At 39.5% G+C, this 15,845-nt stretch overlaps 1 protein-coding gene across 1 annotated transcript; it reads left to right on the top strand.

Moving 5' to 3' along the window:
- Positions 1 to 926: 926 nt before the first annotated feature.
- On the top strand, positions 927 to 15,845 carry LOC124282316 (endo-1,4-beta-xylanase 3-like). The gene is made up of 18 exons (XM_046718282.1): positions 927 to 1,149; positions 2,248 to 2,399; positions 3,389 to 3,484; positions 4,319 to 4,475; positions 4,951 to 4,996; positions 5,234 to 5,389; positions 5,568 to 5,623; positions 5,939 to 6,076; positions 6,542 to 6,713; positions 7,331 to 7,441; positions 7,689 to 7,904; positions 9,084 to 9,300; positions 10,051 to 10,280; positions 11,155 to 11,245; positions 13,360 to 13,488; positions 14,013 to 14,108; positions 14,377 to 14,556; positions 15,624 to 15,845. The coding sequence occupies exons 1-18, from the start codon at positions 962 to 964 to the stop codon at positions 15,749 to 15,751; spliced, it is 2,559 nt and encodes an 852-aa protein (XP_046574238.1). The 5' UTR covers positions 927 to 961; the 3' UTR covers positions 15,752 to 15,845.

Raw genomic sequence — 15,845 nt, 5'->3', positions numbered from 1 at the left:
GAGACAAACGCGATTCATTACTCATCTCAATACAAAACTGATAAATCTCAAGCAAAACTAGGTTCATGTGAAAATGAAAATGAAAATTCGTAAAAATCACACAAACAGTTATGATTACATCGTTTTCAGTTTCTGCTTTTAGAAAGGAATTTTCCATTGTGCGTTGGCTTCTGTTGGGCTTCAGGACCCGGCCGAGGAGGGCGGCCCTGGAACCCCTGCTTATCAAGCTTTGATCTCTCTGGAGGTTCCAAGTTTTGAAGTTATACGTTATTACTTTCAAATTGTTTTTTTTTTTGCTTCTTTACAAACCAAATTATGTTGTGCAAATGTTATATTTGGGGTTATGCTATTCTGGCACTCTTTGGTGTGTCGCATCCATGAGAGTGAGGCACACAAAATCGGCGATCTAACCCACTTAGCCATGTAGCTATATTTGGCCGCACTCAGCAATATTCGCTATGGCGGCGGTCTGTAAAATCGAGTCTGACCAGATTCTGGCATCGATCTGCGCAATTAGGAACCGATGGTGTCAACCAAGTCAGCGAGCCTGTCCCGGCACCGTCCAACTGGTACTGGGTTACCTACTTTGGTTTGTGTTTGCACTCCCATCAATGGGTTTTAAGAATGTGCTCAAATGAAAAATTATGTTATTACATTCAAGTCCCTCAGGATGGGGTGGGTGATGAGGTCTTTATTTGTTTGTCTATCATAACCCAATCATGGAAGGGTATCATTTAACTATCATAACATGAAATATCAATTATCATACCTAAATACGTGAATATTTGCAAACATAAAGATCTCAAAAGGTAAATTCCGACCTTGGACGATCTGGACGTCGGAGTAGACATGAGTCATTGTGTCTTGATAAGGGACCACAAGGTCTGCGAAGGAGATAAGCGAGGAATATATATATGGATCTGATGTGAGAACAGATTGTCACACCTGTTGGGCAGCAGCCATGATTCGAGGCAGTGCTCTTGCTCTAGCTCTAGTTCTTGTCCAGATTGTATCTGGACTCGAGGTGCTGAAAAACCCAGGGTTTGAGAGTTCAGATCTGTCAGACAACTGGAATGGATGGGGTTTCAACATTGTGAGCATCACTGATGATGTTCATGGTGGGACTCGTGCTGTCAAAGTCTCCGGAAGGTAATTCAATATTGACACAGAGGTAATCGGCTTATCTGACATTAGGAAATCTGTATATCTTATCGCCTACATACACGAGTTAATGGTCAGCCTAATGCGATATAATAAATATATATTATAACAATACTATTTGACTATGACAAAGGTCCCGTTCTACACGTACACTAGTTACAAGAATTCTTACCTGAAAAGGAAGTTTAGAGATATTTCCATTGTACTTTGTATGCATTAAAGTTGTTTATTGAAGTTAAATATAAACTGCAATGGTTAAATATGTCAAGGTCAGTGTCTGAGGAACCTTGATTGCATTATCATATTCGCGATAAGGTTCAATATTTGGAACGGAAGAATTAGGTATACGGATCAAATGTAGAGACATTTGTACGAGGTCATTTTTTCACACGCTCGCACGCACGCACGCACGCACGCATGCACGAGTAAGCTTCAGTCATAAAGAGCTCAAAGTGACCATTAATTTTTAGACTAAAATACACAGCAAGTGCTCAAAAAACAACAACAGTTCGTCATGAGTGTTTTCTTTGTAAATGTTTACAGTAGTAAAACCGACAAAACACTTTCCATATATATGTGCAGTTATCAGAGGTAATATCAGGTTAGTGAAATATAGTGTTCTGTGAATCTGATTATTAAGCGAGATGTCTTCGACAAGGATGTTCCACTTGTCTCAAAATGTTTGTGAAATGATCCTCTGGTCACATTAGCTGTGCTAAGAATGTTATCACTGTTCTCCTTGGCGAAAGAGGATATAGGCATTCAATAATCATCCGTTTGGACAAATGATCAAGTCTGGGATGTTGGTGTTATTTAGTTTATAATCTGGTCGTAAATCTTTTCATAAAGAACAACACTAATTGTTTCGGAAACTTTAACAAGTCACAGCATGATGTAGAATATAAGTCGATGTAGTTCGGATCAGACTAGGTCGTATGAAATGCAATGTAAAGCAAACAATGTTATCACGTTACAGTACTAAATACTTAAAATATATCTCAAGATCATAATTATGCAAGAACTGTCTGTTGGGGTCGTTTAATCTCTAATATGTGTGAAGTAAATATCAAGTAATATGCGTTTCAGAACAAAGACGTACCAAGGTCCTGCTCAGAATGTCCAGCTGCAGCCGGGTGGCCGCTATTCCTATACCTCCAGTGTTAAACAGCTGAATGACCACACAGGAACGTTGTTCCAGACCATCAAGATCACCATTGCATATACATGGGCTGATGACGGTATGTACTGTAGTGCGAAGAATCTATCTCTGTTCTATTCAGGTCTCAAACGGGTGGTCTAAGGTTCTAATCCCTGATTCGCCTTGATCAGTTTTCATCATACCCATTGGTTGTGGGTGTCAACAAACTGGTAAGCGTCGAAGACAAGGATGGTGTAGAGCTATCCTCCGATATCAAGCAGTCATCCTGCAATGTGACGTCACATGCTATTCAAAGCTGCACTCACACACTCACTCTGATGACTGGACACTTTTCGCTCTACGTTGGTTTACGAAGTTTGAGCCCCAGAATTCTACTCGGTGGGAAGCAAAACTACAAAATTAATTCCACTTTCAAGTAGTTTTGAAAATGCATTCAAAGTGTAATTAAGGTTGGGGACAAGCGAAAAAAGAACGGGGTGGTGGCGGGAGGAAAAGGCACTTCTGTTTTCGGCACTGATCCGTCACGATTCGTCATACTTCGCCACCATAAGTATTTAAGATATATATATATAGGTTTTGATCACAGTATGTTCAACTATTTAGTCTTATATCAGCAACAGAGGTTGCTACTTTAACGTTCTGCTTACTTCTGATTGGCGGAATGAAAAAATATATATTATCATTAAGTTTTCATAGATATGTGATCTGAATAAGCGACATTCAAAGAGTTTAAGTAAGAAGGTTATTTACAGCATACCAACGTCAGTGAGCAATGATCTGTCTCCAATATCAAATAGATTCCATAGGTCATATAAATGTCTAAATAGCGATTACCATCTCAGGGGCGGATGCAGGATTATAGGGAGGGTGGGATTGCAGATAAAATATGAAGCCTAATGGTCAGGAGGAAATGCTCCTCAGGGGAAATATTTGGGGGGAGACGGTTGGCGCTGGTGGTGATGGGTCTCTGGATCCGCCCATGCATGCTTATTACTGTAAATAATAAGAGTGTTTTATGAGACACGATGCTAAATATCCTAACCCAATGACGATTTTTGCCCTACGTAGGTAAAACGGATTATTACGACATCGCTCAACACCCATTTGTTCAGTCTGCCAATGGATGGTTCAGCCTAGACGGGGATTTCACCGCTCCTTTGAAAAGTAAGTCCAACTAATATAGATATTCACCCGTGACGATCAGGGTTAGACTTGGTCTGCACATGACTGACGTGATCGCTTGGTCATGTTTGCTGACATGGTTGCATGACAGATGTCATCGCATCCAAATTGTGTAGATCCATGCTAATGATGTTGATCACTGGAGTGTCTAGTCCAGACTATATTATTTTAAGACCGCCGCCATATAGCTGGAACGACACTCAACAAACTAACACAAACAAATTCAGCACTGTCATTTTCCATGTAATCGTTGAGGCGAATTCGTAGCTTGACCACATTGTCAAGTCAAGCCAAAGACCCATAAGTGTATGTCCACTTGGGTGCAAGTGTGCGAAGCTACGGATACCAGCATGCTTGTGCTGCTGCTCCATTTATTCACCGTACATAATGAGCTCAACTGACCAACTGACCAACTGACCATCGAGCAATATCTAGTGTCAGTCAGAATCATCATATTTTCATGTTTGGCTGGCGGTCAATTAAACGATTTTTCAGTCAACAAACGGAGCACAAGACATTGTGTATGCAAGGGGTGTGTCCATGTATTTGGCAAACACATACATTTCATGGAGCGGTACTTGTAATATCTGATACCATGAATCGCTTTGTTGCTTCTATTAACGCAACCCTAATATAATAATGTCTGAGTCTCCAGAAGACATCAATAAGGCCAATCTGTATCTCTCGTAGACAAATTCCAGACATGATCTTGAACTGTGATTAAGCTTCCGCTTTTAAGGTGTGCAATAAAGATTTCCATTGACATATACTTGAATATATGTCATGCTGTAATGACTATTCTCCATTCACCTCCAGACTTCAGCAAGGCGAACCTGTACTTCCAAGGCCCCGATGCAGGAATCGACTTCATCGTTGACGACGCTTCTCTCCTGACGGTGGACGAGGACATGAGTTGGAAGGCCGAGGCTGATGCCAGAATACAGAAGATTAGGAAAAACAACATCAATGTTCAGTAAGCCTGTCTACTGTTAACCTCGTTCTGCTCTGAACATACCCGAACCAATTGCAAGCAGAACCTTTGCAGTAATCCGTTTGATAGTCGTTTTGTCATACAATACTCACCACATGTATTACTCAGTCTGAACGAACTATAAAGCGAAACGCCTTGTGCCTATGGATATTCATATTTGCAAGTTATATGACTTTTAAGGGCTGAACATATTACCATAAAGTAATTCAACTTAAGGTAAGACATACTGTTAAAAAGTGGTCGAATCCCGGCAAGTGACCTGAAGGTTGAAAATGTGTGAATATATTTCAAACGATTAATCAAGAACCAGCATTGCATTAATATTTTTGATATGGAATGTATGTGAAGACAAAAGTTTTTTATAGTGTGGACCACAATATGAGACATTTCTGTGTTATATTTACTTGTCTTGAACAAACATGTGACTAAAACGTACATGGATCATCATGTGTTACAGAGTGACACATTCATCTTCATTCAACCCAGCTGATATTGAAATTAAGGTTAGATATAATAATTCTGTTCATGTTGTTTAAATATGATAACATCCAATACTCAATATACTCAATTTCGATGAAGTATAATATAAATATATACAGTATACAACCTCTTTGCATATACCTATGGTACACTTGTTATAGTCATAAAATATTCGGAAGCGAAAAAGTGTATATTCCCAAGTGTTGAATGTCTTTGATATATGTACTTCAGGACATTTTATGTACTTCTCTGAGTTACAGATTGACCACAAAAGACATCTCTTTGGATTTGGGTCAGTGATAAACGAGGACTATATGACCGACCCTGGTTACAAACAATATCAAAACTTTGTGTATGACATGTTTAACTGGGCGACAGCAGGGTCCTTCAAGTGGAAGTATAACAGAGGCACCAAGGTCTGTTCATGTCTTCATTTGTTCCTTCTGAAAGTAAAATCGAATTATTGTCCATTATTTGGATTAGATTTCTGCATGCAAAGTAATTCTCCGAAAAATTACCATCACAAATATGTATGCAAGACTTACTATGACAAAATATTTGATAAACATTATAGTAGCTATCCGTCTTCTACAGGACCATCCTGACTACACAACTGCTACAAATGGTGTGAAGGTGCTTAAACAACATGGGTACGTGTCTTACAAATGCGGATCAGTGTTATTTTACCATTATCAGAGAAGTTACAACAGCTGAGAGGGGGGTTACAAACAGCTGATGTTTTTCAGCACGAAGGTTCGAGCACACAATATGTTCTGGGGGTTCCAAGGAAGTTATAACAGCTGGTATGATATTTTTCAGCATGAAGGTTCGAGCACACAATATGTTCTGGGGGTTCCAGGGAAGTTATAACAGCTGGTATGATATTTTTCAGCATGAAGGTTCGAGGACACAATATGTTCTGGGGGTTCCAGGGAAGTTATCACAGCTGGTATGGTATTTTTCAGCATGAAGGTTCGAGGACACAATATGTTCTGGGGGGTTCCAGGGAGCTCGCCTAGCTGGGTTGAAGCCTTAAACGGTCCGATGCTGAAAACAGCCATTGCAGACAGAGTCAAATTTATGACTGGCATCACAAAGGGGATGTAAGTGAACTGCATCATTCGCCATGACCGCGTTTAAAATAATAACAGTAAAATCAAATATACAATGAACACACGAAGCCAATTATTCATACATGTCTATTTAGGCCTGATTAATAGACTGAATCAATGAATATATTTGAAAGTATAATATCACTTTTTGTACTTTAGATTAGATCATTGGAATCTGAAAAAATGAACTTTTCCATGGTCAGTTATATAGGAGAAAACATGTGCTTACGTCTATTTAGTGTCCATTAACAGATGGTGATAGGAGAATAAAAATATATTTGAAAGTATAATATCATTTTTGAGGGGCGGTGGGGTACCCTAGTGGTAGAACCGTTCGATTCCCCACGTGGGTACAACGTATGAAGCCCATCTCTAGTGTCCCCTATTGCTGGAGTATTGCTAACAGTATTCCTAAACCCTAACACTCATTCACCAATTGTTATGTTGCTGCTATAGACTGGATCATTGGGACGTGAACAACGAACTTCTCCATGGCCAGTTATATGAGGAGAAAACAGGCGATCCCCGGTACTCTGAGAAGATCTACGATATGGTACACAAGGCTGATCCGGTGCCCACGCTCTTTCTCAACGACTACGATGTCGTCGCAGTGGGAGCCGTCACTGATGTATGCTGACAATACTTTTCGTAAACATGATGATCGTAGCCCTCACTCTACCATGTGTGTCACGTAATAATCACCATGACAACAACGTCAATATGTAAATTTGCAGTACCTCCATCTACATGTAGTCTAAAGGATAAAATGAAGGTATAAAATTGTATCCTTCGGTGTCATATATGGATGAAGATGAAAGTATGAGATGTCGGGTAGGTAGAGCTTTCAGTGTTGATAAATATGGAGTCGCCAATGCCAATATCCTGGTAAATACCCTACGCTAGGAATGAACCTCATGAGTTTGCTCTTAACACAATATATTTACTCCCCTTATATAACAACTAGCATGAGAACTGTACATACCATGTGTTTGTATTTACATACCATCTCCCCATTCTCAACACAATTGCCCCGCCCGCAGTATATAGTTCAAGTATTGTTTGGTGCTTTGCTGTGTATGGACATTGTGTGAGTTAACTGCGACATACTTCACTTTTTCGCGAACACCTGGTGTCATCACGGACTTTCATTGATTTATTCATATACTTTTCACCACTGTTTTGCCTATTACACCCAATGGAATCTGTTTGGTATATGTGTGTATGTGATGATATATGTATTTCCAGGCTTACGTCGATCAGGCTAAAGAGTTCAAAAAGGCCAATGTTGGCCTGGGAGGTCTTGGTCTACAGAGTCACTTCAGAGACTATACGCCTCCAGATCCCACACTTCTGAAAGTAGGCCTTTTCTAGCTAACGTTTATATTATTGTCAATAATCATTCTCATTCTACTGCGTAATGACAAACATAACATTGCCAAGTACCATTACTACATATAAGTACTCTTTTACATTTCCACTAACTGTATGTAAACGTACTATAAATATCAATGACATTTTGAGAACGAACGGGTGTCGTATTTAATGTTACATCAGTAAAACGTTGACGACACGATATATATCTATTGGCAACATAATATTTCAGAGGCGTCTGGACAAACTGGGGTCTGTGGGACTACCTCTGTGGATTACCGAGATGGACCTGGTGCACCATGACGAGAACATCCGGGCGGACTGGTATGACTGGGCTCTGAGGACATACTTCAGTCACCCAGCAGTGGAGGGCGTCATTTTCTGGGGATTCTGGGATCATCAAATGAAAAGCCCTTACGCCGCTCTTATCAATGGATACAACTTCTATGTGAGCATAATTAACTCGATCTTTTAATATATTCTTAAATGGTATTGTTACTGAATATTTGTCAATGTAAAATGTCACTCTGTAAGATATGTGTAAAGGTAAAAATCGGGCCGTATTTAAAGGGATAAATAAGATAAATTAATGTTGATTTAAGAACACGTCTACTGATGAAACAGACCATATATCAAACCAGGTACAGATAACACAACAAATATATTTCAACACCGGGTACAGATAACACAACAAATATATCTCAACACCAGGTACAAATATCATACCCATATCTCAACACTAGGTACATATAACGCAACAAATATATCTCAACACCAGATACAAATATCATTCCCATATCTCAACACCAGGTACAGATAACACCACAACGATATCTCAACACCAGGTACAGATAACACAACAAATATATCTTAACACCAGGTACAGATAACACAACAAATATATCTCAACACCAGGTACAGATAACACCATAACGATATCTCAACACCAGGTACACATAACACAACAAAGATATTTCAACACCAGGTACAGATAACACAACAAATATGTCTCAACACCAGGTACAGATAACACAACAAATATGTCTCAACACCAGGTACAGATAACACAACAAATATATCTTAACACCAGGTACAGATAACACAACAAATATATCTCAACACCAGGTACAGATAACACCATAACGATATCTCAACACCTGGTACAGATAACACAACGATATCTCAACACCAGGTACAGAAAGATTAACAAAGATATCTCAAGACATGGTACACATAAAACCACAACGATACCTCAACACCAGGTACAGATAACACAATTGAGCAATAACTCATACATTGTACCCATGTAAAAACCAAAACGGTCTTTAATGTAAAGCCAAACAGCTACCGCGTTCGCCCGTCATCCGTTCGATTCTTGTATTCGCGTAGTTGTGAAGCCAGATGTCCACAGTATAATACTGAAAGAATATATTACACACTCAAAACAATTAATTAAACCTATATAACTAATTTACTTTTTTTCTTGAAATACATCATTTCATAGCATTGTATAACTCGGCGTAAAACCAAATCAGTTCGCTTACTCACTCACTCATAACATCATCTAATTAGTACTGGACAAAAACTAGATAAAATATACTGAAATACAAAAAGTATATTCTTGCAGGTGAACGCTGCTGGTCAACGTTACTTTGATCTAGTCCAGAAGGAATGGTCAACCCATGTAGCTAAAAATCTCTCCGATGGATCGTCCTTCACTGTGAACGGTTTCCATGGAGACTATGACATCGTTGTGAACTACAAGGGGAAGTCCATAATGTACCAGGAATTCCACCTGGGGAAAACAGATACAACGCTTAACCTGGACATCAGTGGCGATGGACGTAAGATATTGCACCAGTATAGAATACCATGGTGGTGATATAATGTACGGCATGTTCATGTCTATGACGGGTTGGATAACCTCCTGTACTATTTCAGACAATGTTATCTACATTCTTCGATGTCTGTACCTAGCTACCAAGCTCACAGATATTAGGTGAGGTGAGGTGAAATTGGGTTTAACGTCGTACTTGAGAATATTTCGCTCATATGACAACGTGCATGCGTGTGTATGTGTATGTGCGGTTGCTTGTACTAGCCCAGACTCAAGCTGGTTTTATAGTGCTAGCCCACTGAGATACCATGCCGCAGTGAAGCATGAATACCCAACTCAGACACATTATACTGACTTCGAGCCAACCAGTCATTGTTGTACCCATTAACGCCGAGCACCAGGCAGGGACCAACAAGTACCATATTTTAACGTTTTTTGGTATGACGCGGTCGGGGATCGAACCCGCGACCTTCCGCTCTCCGGGCGGACGCTCTAACCTCTACACCACGGAGTCAGGACTTTTATCTAGAAAATACTAAACTGTTGCAAGACAAATGGTCCATTATTGTCATGTAACGGGACAATTGATAAAGTCGTTGTATGCAAATATTATTATTTATTAATATGAGCGTAGGTACTAACACCGTTATCAAGCAGGTAGTGTATCCATAGAACTCTTCCCGTTGTTTATCAGAATCATCACACCAACTTCAAAATGCCACTCAAAGAAGTCAAACATAATTCCTGAACTTTTCAGATCAAGTGACACTCCCAACAACCATTGATCCATTCGTGCACATCACTCAAGCTATTCAAGTCTCCCATAACAACGAGCATATTGTTGGTAGAATGTCATCCAATGCTAACAACAACGACCTCCAGTGTGTGACCCGCTCGTCCCAGGTGTCGGAGGTCGGAGATGACAAGCCTGCATTTGCTTCCTGCCTGAGTGACGAAGTGATGACTAGCTGCTCCGGTTATCACAAGGTATATATATAATCGACACGATTAGGTCCTAATATGATTATAACACTGATTCAGGTAGCCTCAAACCAACCTCACTCACCGGTTGGTTGGTTGGCTGACTGGTTGGCTGGCTGGCTGGTTGGTTGGTTGGATAGTTGGTTTTTTGGTTGGCTGGTAAATGGCATTGACTAATTAAGTAGTTTTAGCATTTTTTTAAAATTTGTATTCTGGCTACTGGTTGGTTTCACTAAACTTCGAAGTCTTGCAATCCCATCTACACGTGGCTTGTATGATGTGATATACAAAATTTATACAATTCAAATTGAGGCAAAATGAACTCTCTCTCTCTTCTGATATATTTTGTTAGTAAAACTTCAAGACATATTCTGCAGGTAGTCCATAACCAGTCTTAATTTTAGACGATCATACATATGAAAACTATATTGTTTTCCCATCAAATGAAACAAACTGTGAAAATTAGTACAACTGATGTATGTGTTTTCAGCGATGTACAAATATTAGAACCACTGGAGACGGAAGAAATCTATAAATACTATTTAATTACAATATGTATCTGCATGTAAAGTTGACAACTTCTTATAGTCCTGTGTTCCGGGAAAAAGAGACGGTTGGTAGCCTTATGGTTAAAGTGCATTTCTGGTGTTCCCTGCCGTGATAATGCTGGAATACTGCTAAAAGCGGCGTAAAACCACACTCACTCACTCACTCACTCACTGTTCCGCTAAAACGTCAAGAAATATTTCAAAGAGTGTTTCAGATTATCGTCTATCGAACTCATTTTTCCAGCTTTATCTGTAATTCAAAGAGCAACAAAGGTGAAATCGCAAATGGTAATGACCGATTTTCTACAAGAATAACGTCTGGTTTTCTTCAGGACGGAGAGTGGTACCGGGATGGAGAGACCATCGAGGTTAATAATGGCCGGGTGGCTTGTAAATCAGTAAATGGTTGGAGGTCAAAGCAAGGTGAGCATGATACTCATAACACGCCATAGGACAGATGCTCAAAAGTACGCTTTTTGTTAGTTTGTTTGACTGGGGTTTTTTAAACGCCGCATTCCAGTATTCCAGACATATGGCTGTGATCTGTACATGACTGAATCTGAGCCAGACAATCTAGTGAACAACATCATGAGCATCAATCTACACAATTGGGATACAAGGACATGTTTTAACGGAGTTAGCGAGCCTGACCACCCGATCCCGTTACCCGCCTCTTACGACATGCATGGGTTGTTGAAGACCATTTGTAACACGTATCATACATACATACATACATACATACATACATACATACATACATACATACATACATACATACATACATACATACATACATACACACACACACACACACACACATACATACATACATACATACATACATACATACATACATACATACATACATACACACACACATACATACATACATACATACATACATACATACATACATACACACACACGTACATACATACATACATACATACATACACACACACACGTACATACATACGTACATACATACATACATACATACACACACACACGTACATACATACATACACACACACGTACATACATACATACATACACACACACGTACATACATACATACATACACACATACATACATACATACATACACACACACACGTACATACATACATACATGCATACACACACACATACATACATACATACACACATACACACACACACATACATACATACATACACACATACACACACACGTACGTACATACATACATACATACATACATACATACACACACACACATACATACATACATACATACATACATACATACATACACACATACACACACACACACGTACATACATACATACATACATACACACATACACACACACACACGTACATACATACATACACACACACGTACATACATACATACATACACACACACGTACATACATACATACATACACACACACACACATACATACATACATACATACATACATACATACATACATACACACACACACACACACACGTACATACATACATACACACACACGTACATACATACATACGTACTAACATTTGTATAGCGCCGATATCCAGTTCTGCTCAAAGGCGCTTTGTTTTTCCCTCGTTCACTGGATGTCAATCTCAACGGCACTTCGTATTGTCAATCTCAACTCCCTGATGATCATACAACTCTTGCAGCCACTAGGCGCACCGAGATATTGTGGCATTCCCATCCTTACGAGGTACCCATTCACAACTGGGTGGACTGGGACACATAGTTACAGTACTTTGTCCAAGTTCACTGCACGTTGTTGTACCCGCAACTAGGTGTTTGCACGTATTCATGTGATCATCATCTGGTAATATACCAACGAATTCGTGGGTTCTTTTAAGTGCACAGGGTTGTGTACTGTACACTAGGGACGTGCTCAAAAGTATTTTGATCAGAATAGCAACACTCAAAACCAAAGGTGGCTTTCAAAACAAAAGACAATTTTCGAATTATACGCTCTAATGACCATAATGACGTCCAATGCGATTCCCTATTTTGACTTTTATCATGTGGTCTCGTGTTTGTATAGACAAACACTTGACTTGCCATTTCATGTGTTTGTGACTATTGGTAGGTCAGGAAAGGCTAATTATTTAGTGTACATCGGTAATCATCACTATTAGATAATAATTCTTAAACACATAGTCCAAATTACACAATGTTCATCTTCTATTATCATTATTATTATTACTGAAGGTTTTTTGGGGCTGCCATGGCTAACAGGACATTAACTACGGTGTGGTGTCTAAGTCTGGCTATTGAAATATTGGGCTAACTTAAAGGAATCGAGGTATTAAGAAAAGGAATCGAAACGATATGTTTGTTACCATCCATATTTGCCATTATGCCATTTGCAATCCATATATTATAATTTAATTGTAAAGTCTTTTGTTTGGTATAGTTTGGCTGTGATGTAGCATTTTCTTGTCCAAACAGTGTCAGAAACGGTTCATTGACAGATTCATGTGTCATTTTCATAACTTATGTTGAACCTCGCCATACCAGGTGTTCAAGCAGTCATCCGATGCTGTAAGTCAAAGAACATGCAGTGTGCATACAGAAGCTCAGGTCCATCTGCTAAGTCTGTTGATGCCAGAGTGGAAACAACCTGTATGAATGGTGAAATAGCCACAGGTGAGTTGACAGAATTTGTGAATGGCACAGCTGACAGTACTGTATGTGATCTATGACAACTTTTGAAGCATCAAAGAGAAACCAATCATGATCCATGGACAAAGAATGGCATCGCTTTCCGTTCGTGGTCTTGTGACGGCTTAACATTAAAAGCTTTGAGTATAATGCTTAAACTTTACGAATGACATGTTGGTATATAAAATATCACACTAACAGGTAAACGTTCAATTAAAAAGTGTGAATGAGAATTATGTCTGTTAGAATGTTGTAACTACGCTACTTATCATCATTATACTGTGATCTTCTGGACGTCGTTACTCGCTCTGTTGAGACTAAGAAGGCGAGGAAAGAACCCATGCCGGAATCAGAGCTGATAGGAATAAGGTCGTTTCGTCGGATGTTTCGAACTCTGGATAAGTCAAACAATTACTCCGGTCCCCAGACTTAAAATCAACGGGACTCGACTTTTTACTCAATGAATTCATTCTAAATGGTACATCGATTTGCTTCCTCTTCCCATTCAGGCTGTACGGCCTGGACATGGGACTCCGAGATGATAGGAGCGTTTCCTTCGGACAATCAGAAGGGATGCACTGCCTCAAATGAAGGCACTACCGTTGGTCAGTATAATATTATTGAAGCAGCTACTATATAGTTGAAGCTTAGTTTAATGCCCTTACATATTTATAGAAATAAACCGCTTAATGTTATCTGAATGTTCTCTTTCTGTTTCTTTCCAAATGCAAATATCTGAAAATGATTTACGCATCCTCTCAACAAACATAATAATGATAACAATATTTGTTAATTTTTTTTTGAAGTAAGCGGTTTATTGGTTGACACCAATACAATCAATGTGTCCAACTAAAGAAGTGATTTCAATTCTAGGTACGTGGTCTTATGCTGCCTGCTGTACTGCCCCCAAACTGACCTGTAAGACGGTGGTGTCCAAACCTAGTGGTCTCATCAAGGGAGAGAAGGCTACTGTCTCCTGTGGACCTGGTACGGAGTTACTGGGATGCAGCGTCCGAGCCAACTATGGAAAGTCAGCTGGGGCATATATTGGAGGTAATTACGTTTCTCTTAGAGTGAGTGAGTATTGTTTTACGCCGCTTTTAGCAACATTCCAGTAATAATGCCGCAGGGGACACCAGAAATGGGTTTCACACATTATACGCATGTCGGGAATCGAACCCGGGTCTTCAGCGTGACGAGCGGACGATTTAGGCTACCCCATCGGCCCCGTTTCTAGGTACTTGCGTAAGAAATTAAATACTACTCATATGAATCATTCCTGTCGAAGCTAAAGACTTACCTTCTATATGAAGCCATGGGCATTCACCATCGTGGACACCGCACTGAAAGCGTTATGTTTCTTATGGTTCAAATCCGGAAGAAACAAAAGCTTATATCACTATCACGAACAAGAACAGGTAGATTCCAGAAAAATCCCATATCAGTTACATTTGATCATTTCTTTGCTGGGCATTTAGAAGTTGAGGTGATAAAGAATGATGTATCATCTTCTACATTTGATGATGTCTTTGAACATATACCTCCATTCTGAATTATCAGCGAGTGTGAGTGAGTGAGTTTAGTTTTATTCCGCTTTTAGCAATATTCAAGCAATATCACGGCGGGGGACACCAGAAATAGGCTTCACACATTGTACCCATGTGGGAATCGAACCCGAGTCTTCGGCGTGACAAGCGAACACTATAACCACTAGGCTACCCCACCACGCCTGTCAGCGAGAGGTTTCATATAACAATAATTACCTATAACTGATAGAGCAGGAAATGTAGGAATTGAAGTTAATTTATTGAGTATTTTACAAGTTCCAGACACTTCCGAGAGCTTGACATTTAAACCTCGGTATCGCGCATTACGGACGTATTTGTTGCGATTCTTTCAGTTCAGCAACCTGTTCAAACCTACACTACTTCACCCACTATCATCGATGACCCGTAAATTCCAGTTGGATAATTTTGAATAACAACTGCTGTGAAGACGTACAGATATTCCGATGCTTATAAGTAAAGAATTTCAAAGATGTTTGGAAAATAGATTTATTATTACCTGTCTGCATACTGAGTCGTTCCATGTGTCATGCTATCTCTCTGTTTGTTTTCTAGGGACAAAGGCTAATGGAGAACAGTGTATTGCCGTGAATGGAGAAGATAAGTTTACTGGCGAAGAAGGGGTGTTGGCTGTGGCCACGTGTTGTTCGCTTAATGGCCAAGGTGGAGGTATCGTCGGTTAGAGTCTGTGCCTATATATATATATATATATATATATATATATATATTTCACTGATACTTAAGAAAGGTCAATAAAAGCCATAGTTTACATGCTCA

Source organism: Haliotis rubra, unplaced genomic scaffold (genome assembly GCF_003918875.1).
Source record: "Haliotis rubra isolate DU_JTF1 unplaced genomic scaffold, ASM391887v1 Scf298, whole genome shotgun sequence".
Lineage (NCBI taxonomy): Eukaryota > Metazoa > Mollusca > Gastropoda > Lepetellida > Haliotidae > Haliotis > Haliotis rubra.
This window is presented reverse-complemented; position numbering and strand designations above follow the sequence as displayed.

Coding starts and splice junctions, on each gene's coding strand:
- LOC124282316 (XM_046718282.1), top strand. CDS start 962: ATGATTCGAGGCAGTGCTCTTGCTCTAGCTCTAGTTCTTGTCCAGATT. Junction 5,390..5,567: donor AGTATAACAGAGGCACCAAG/GTCTGTTCATGT, acceptor CGTCTTCTACAG/GACCATCCTGACTACACAAC. Junction 9,301..10,050: donor GGACATCAGTGGCGATGGAC/GTAAGATATTGC, acceptor TGAACTTTTCAG/ATCAAGTGACACTCCCAACA.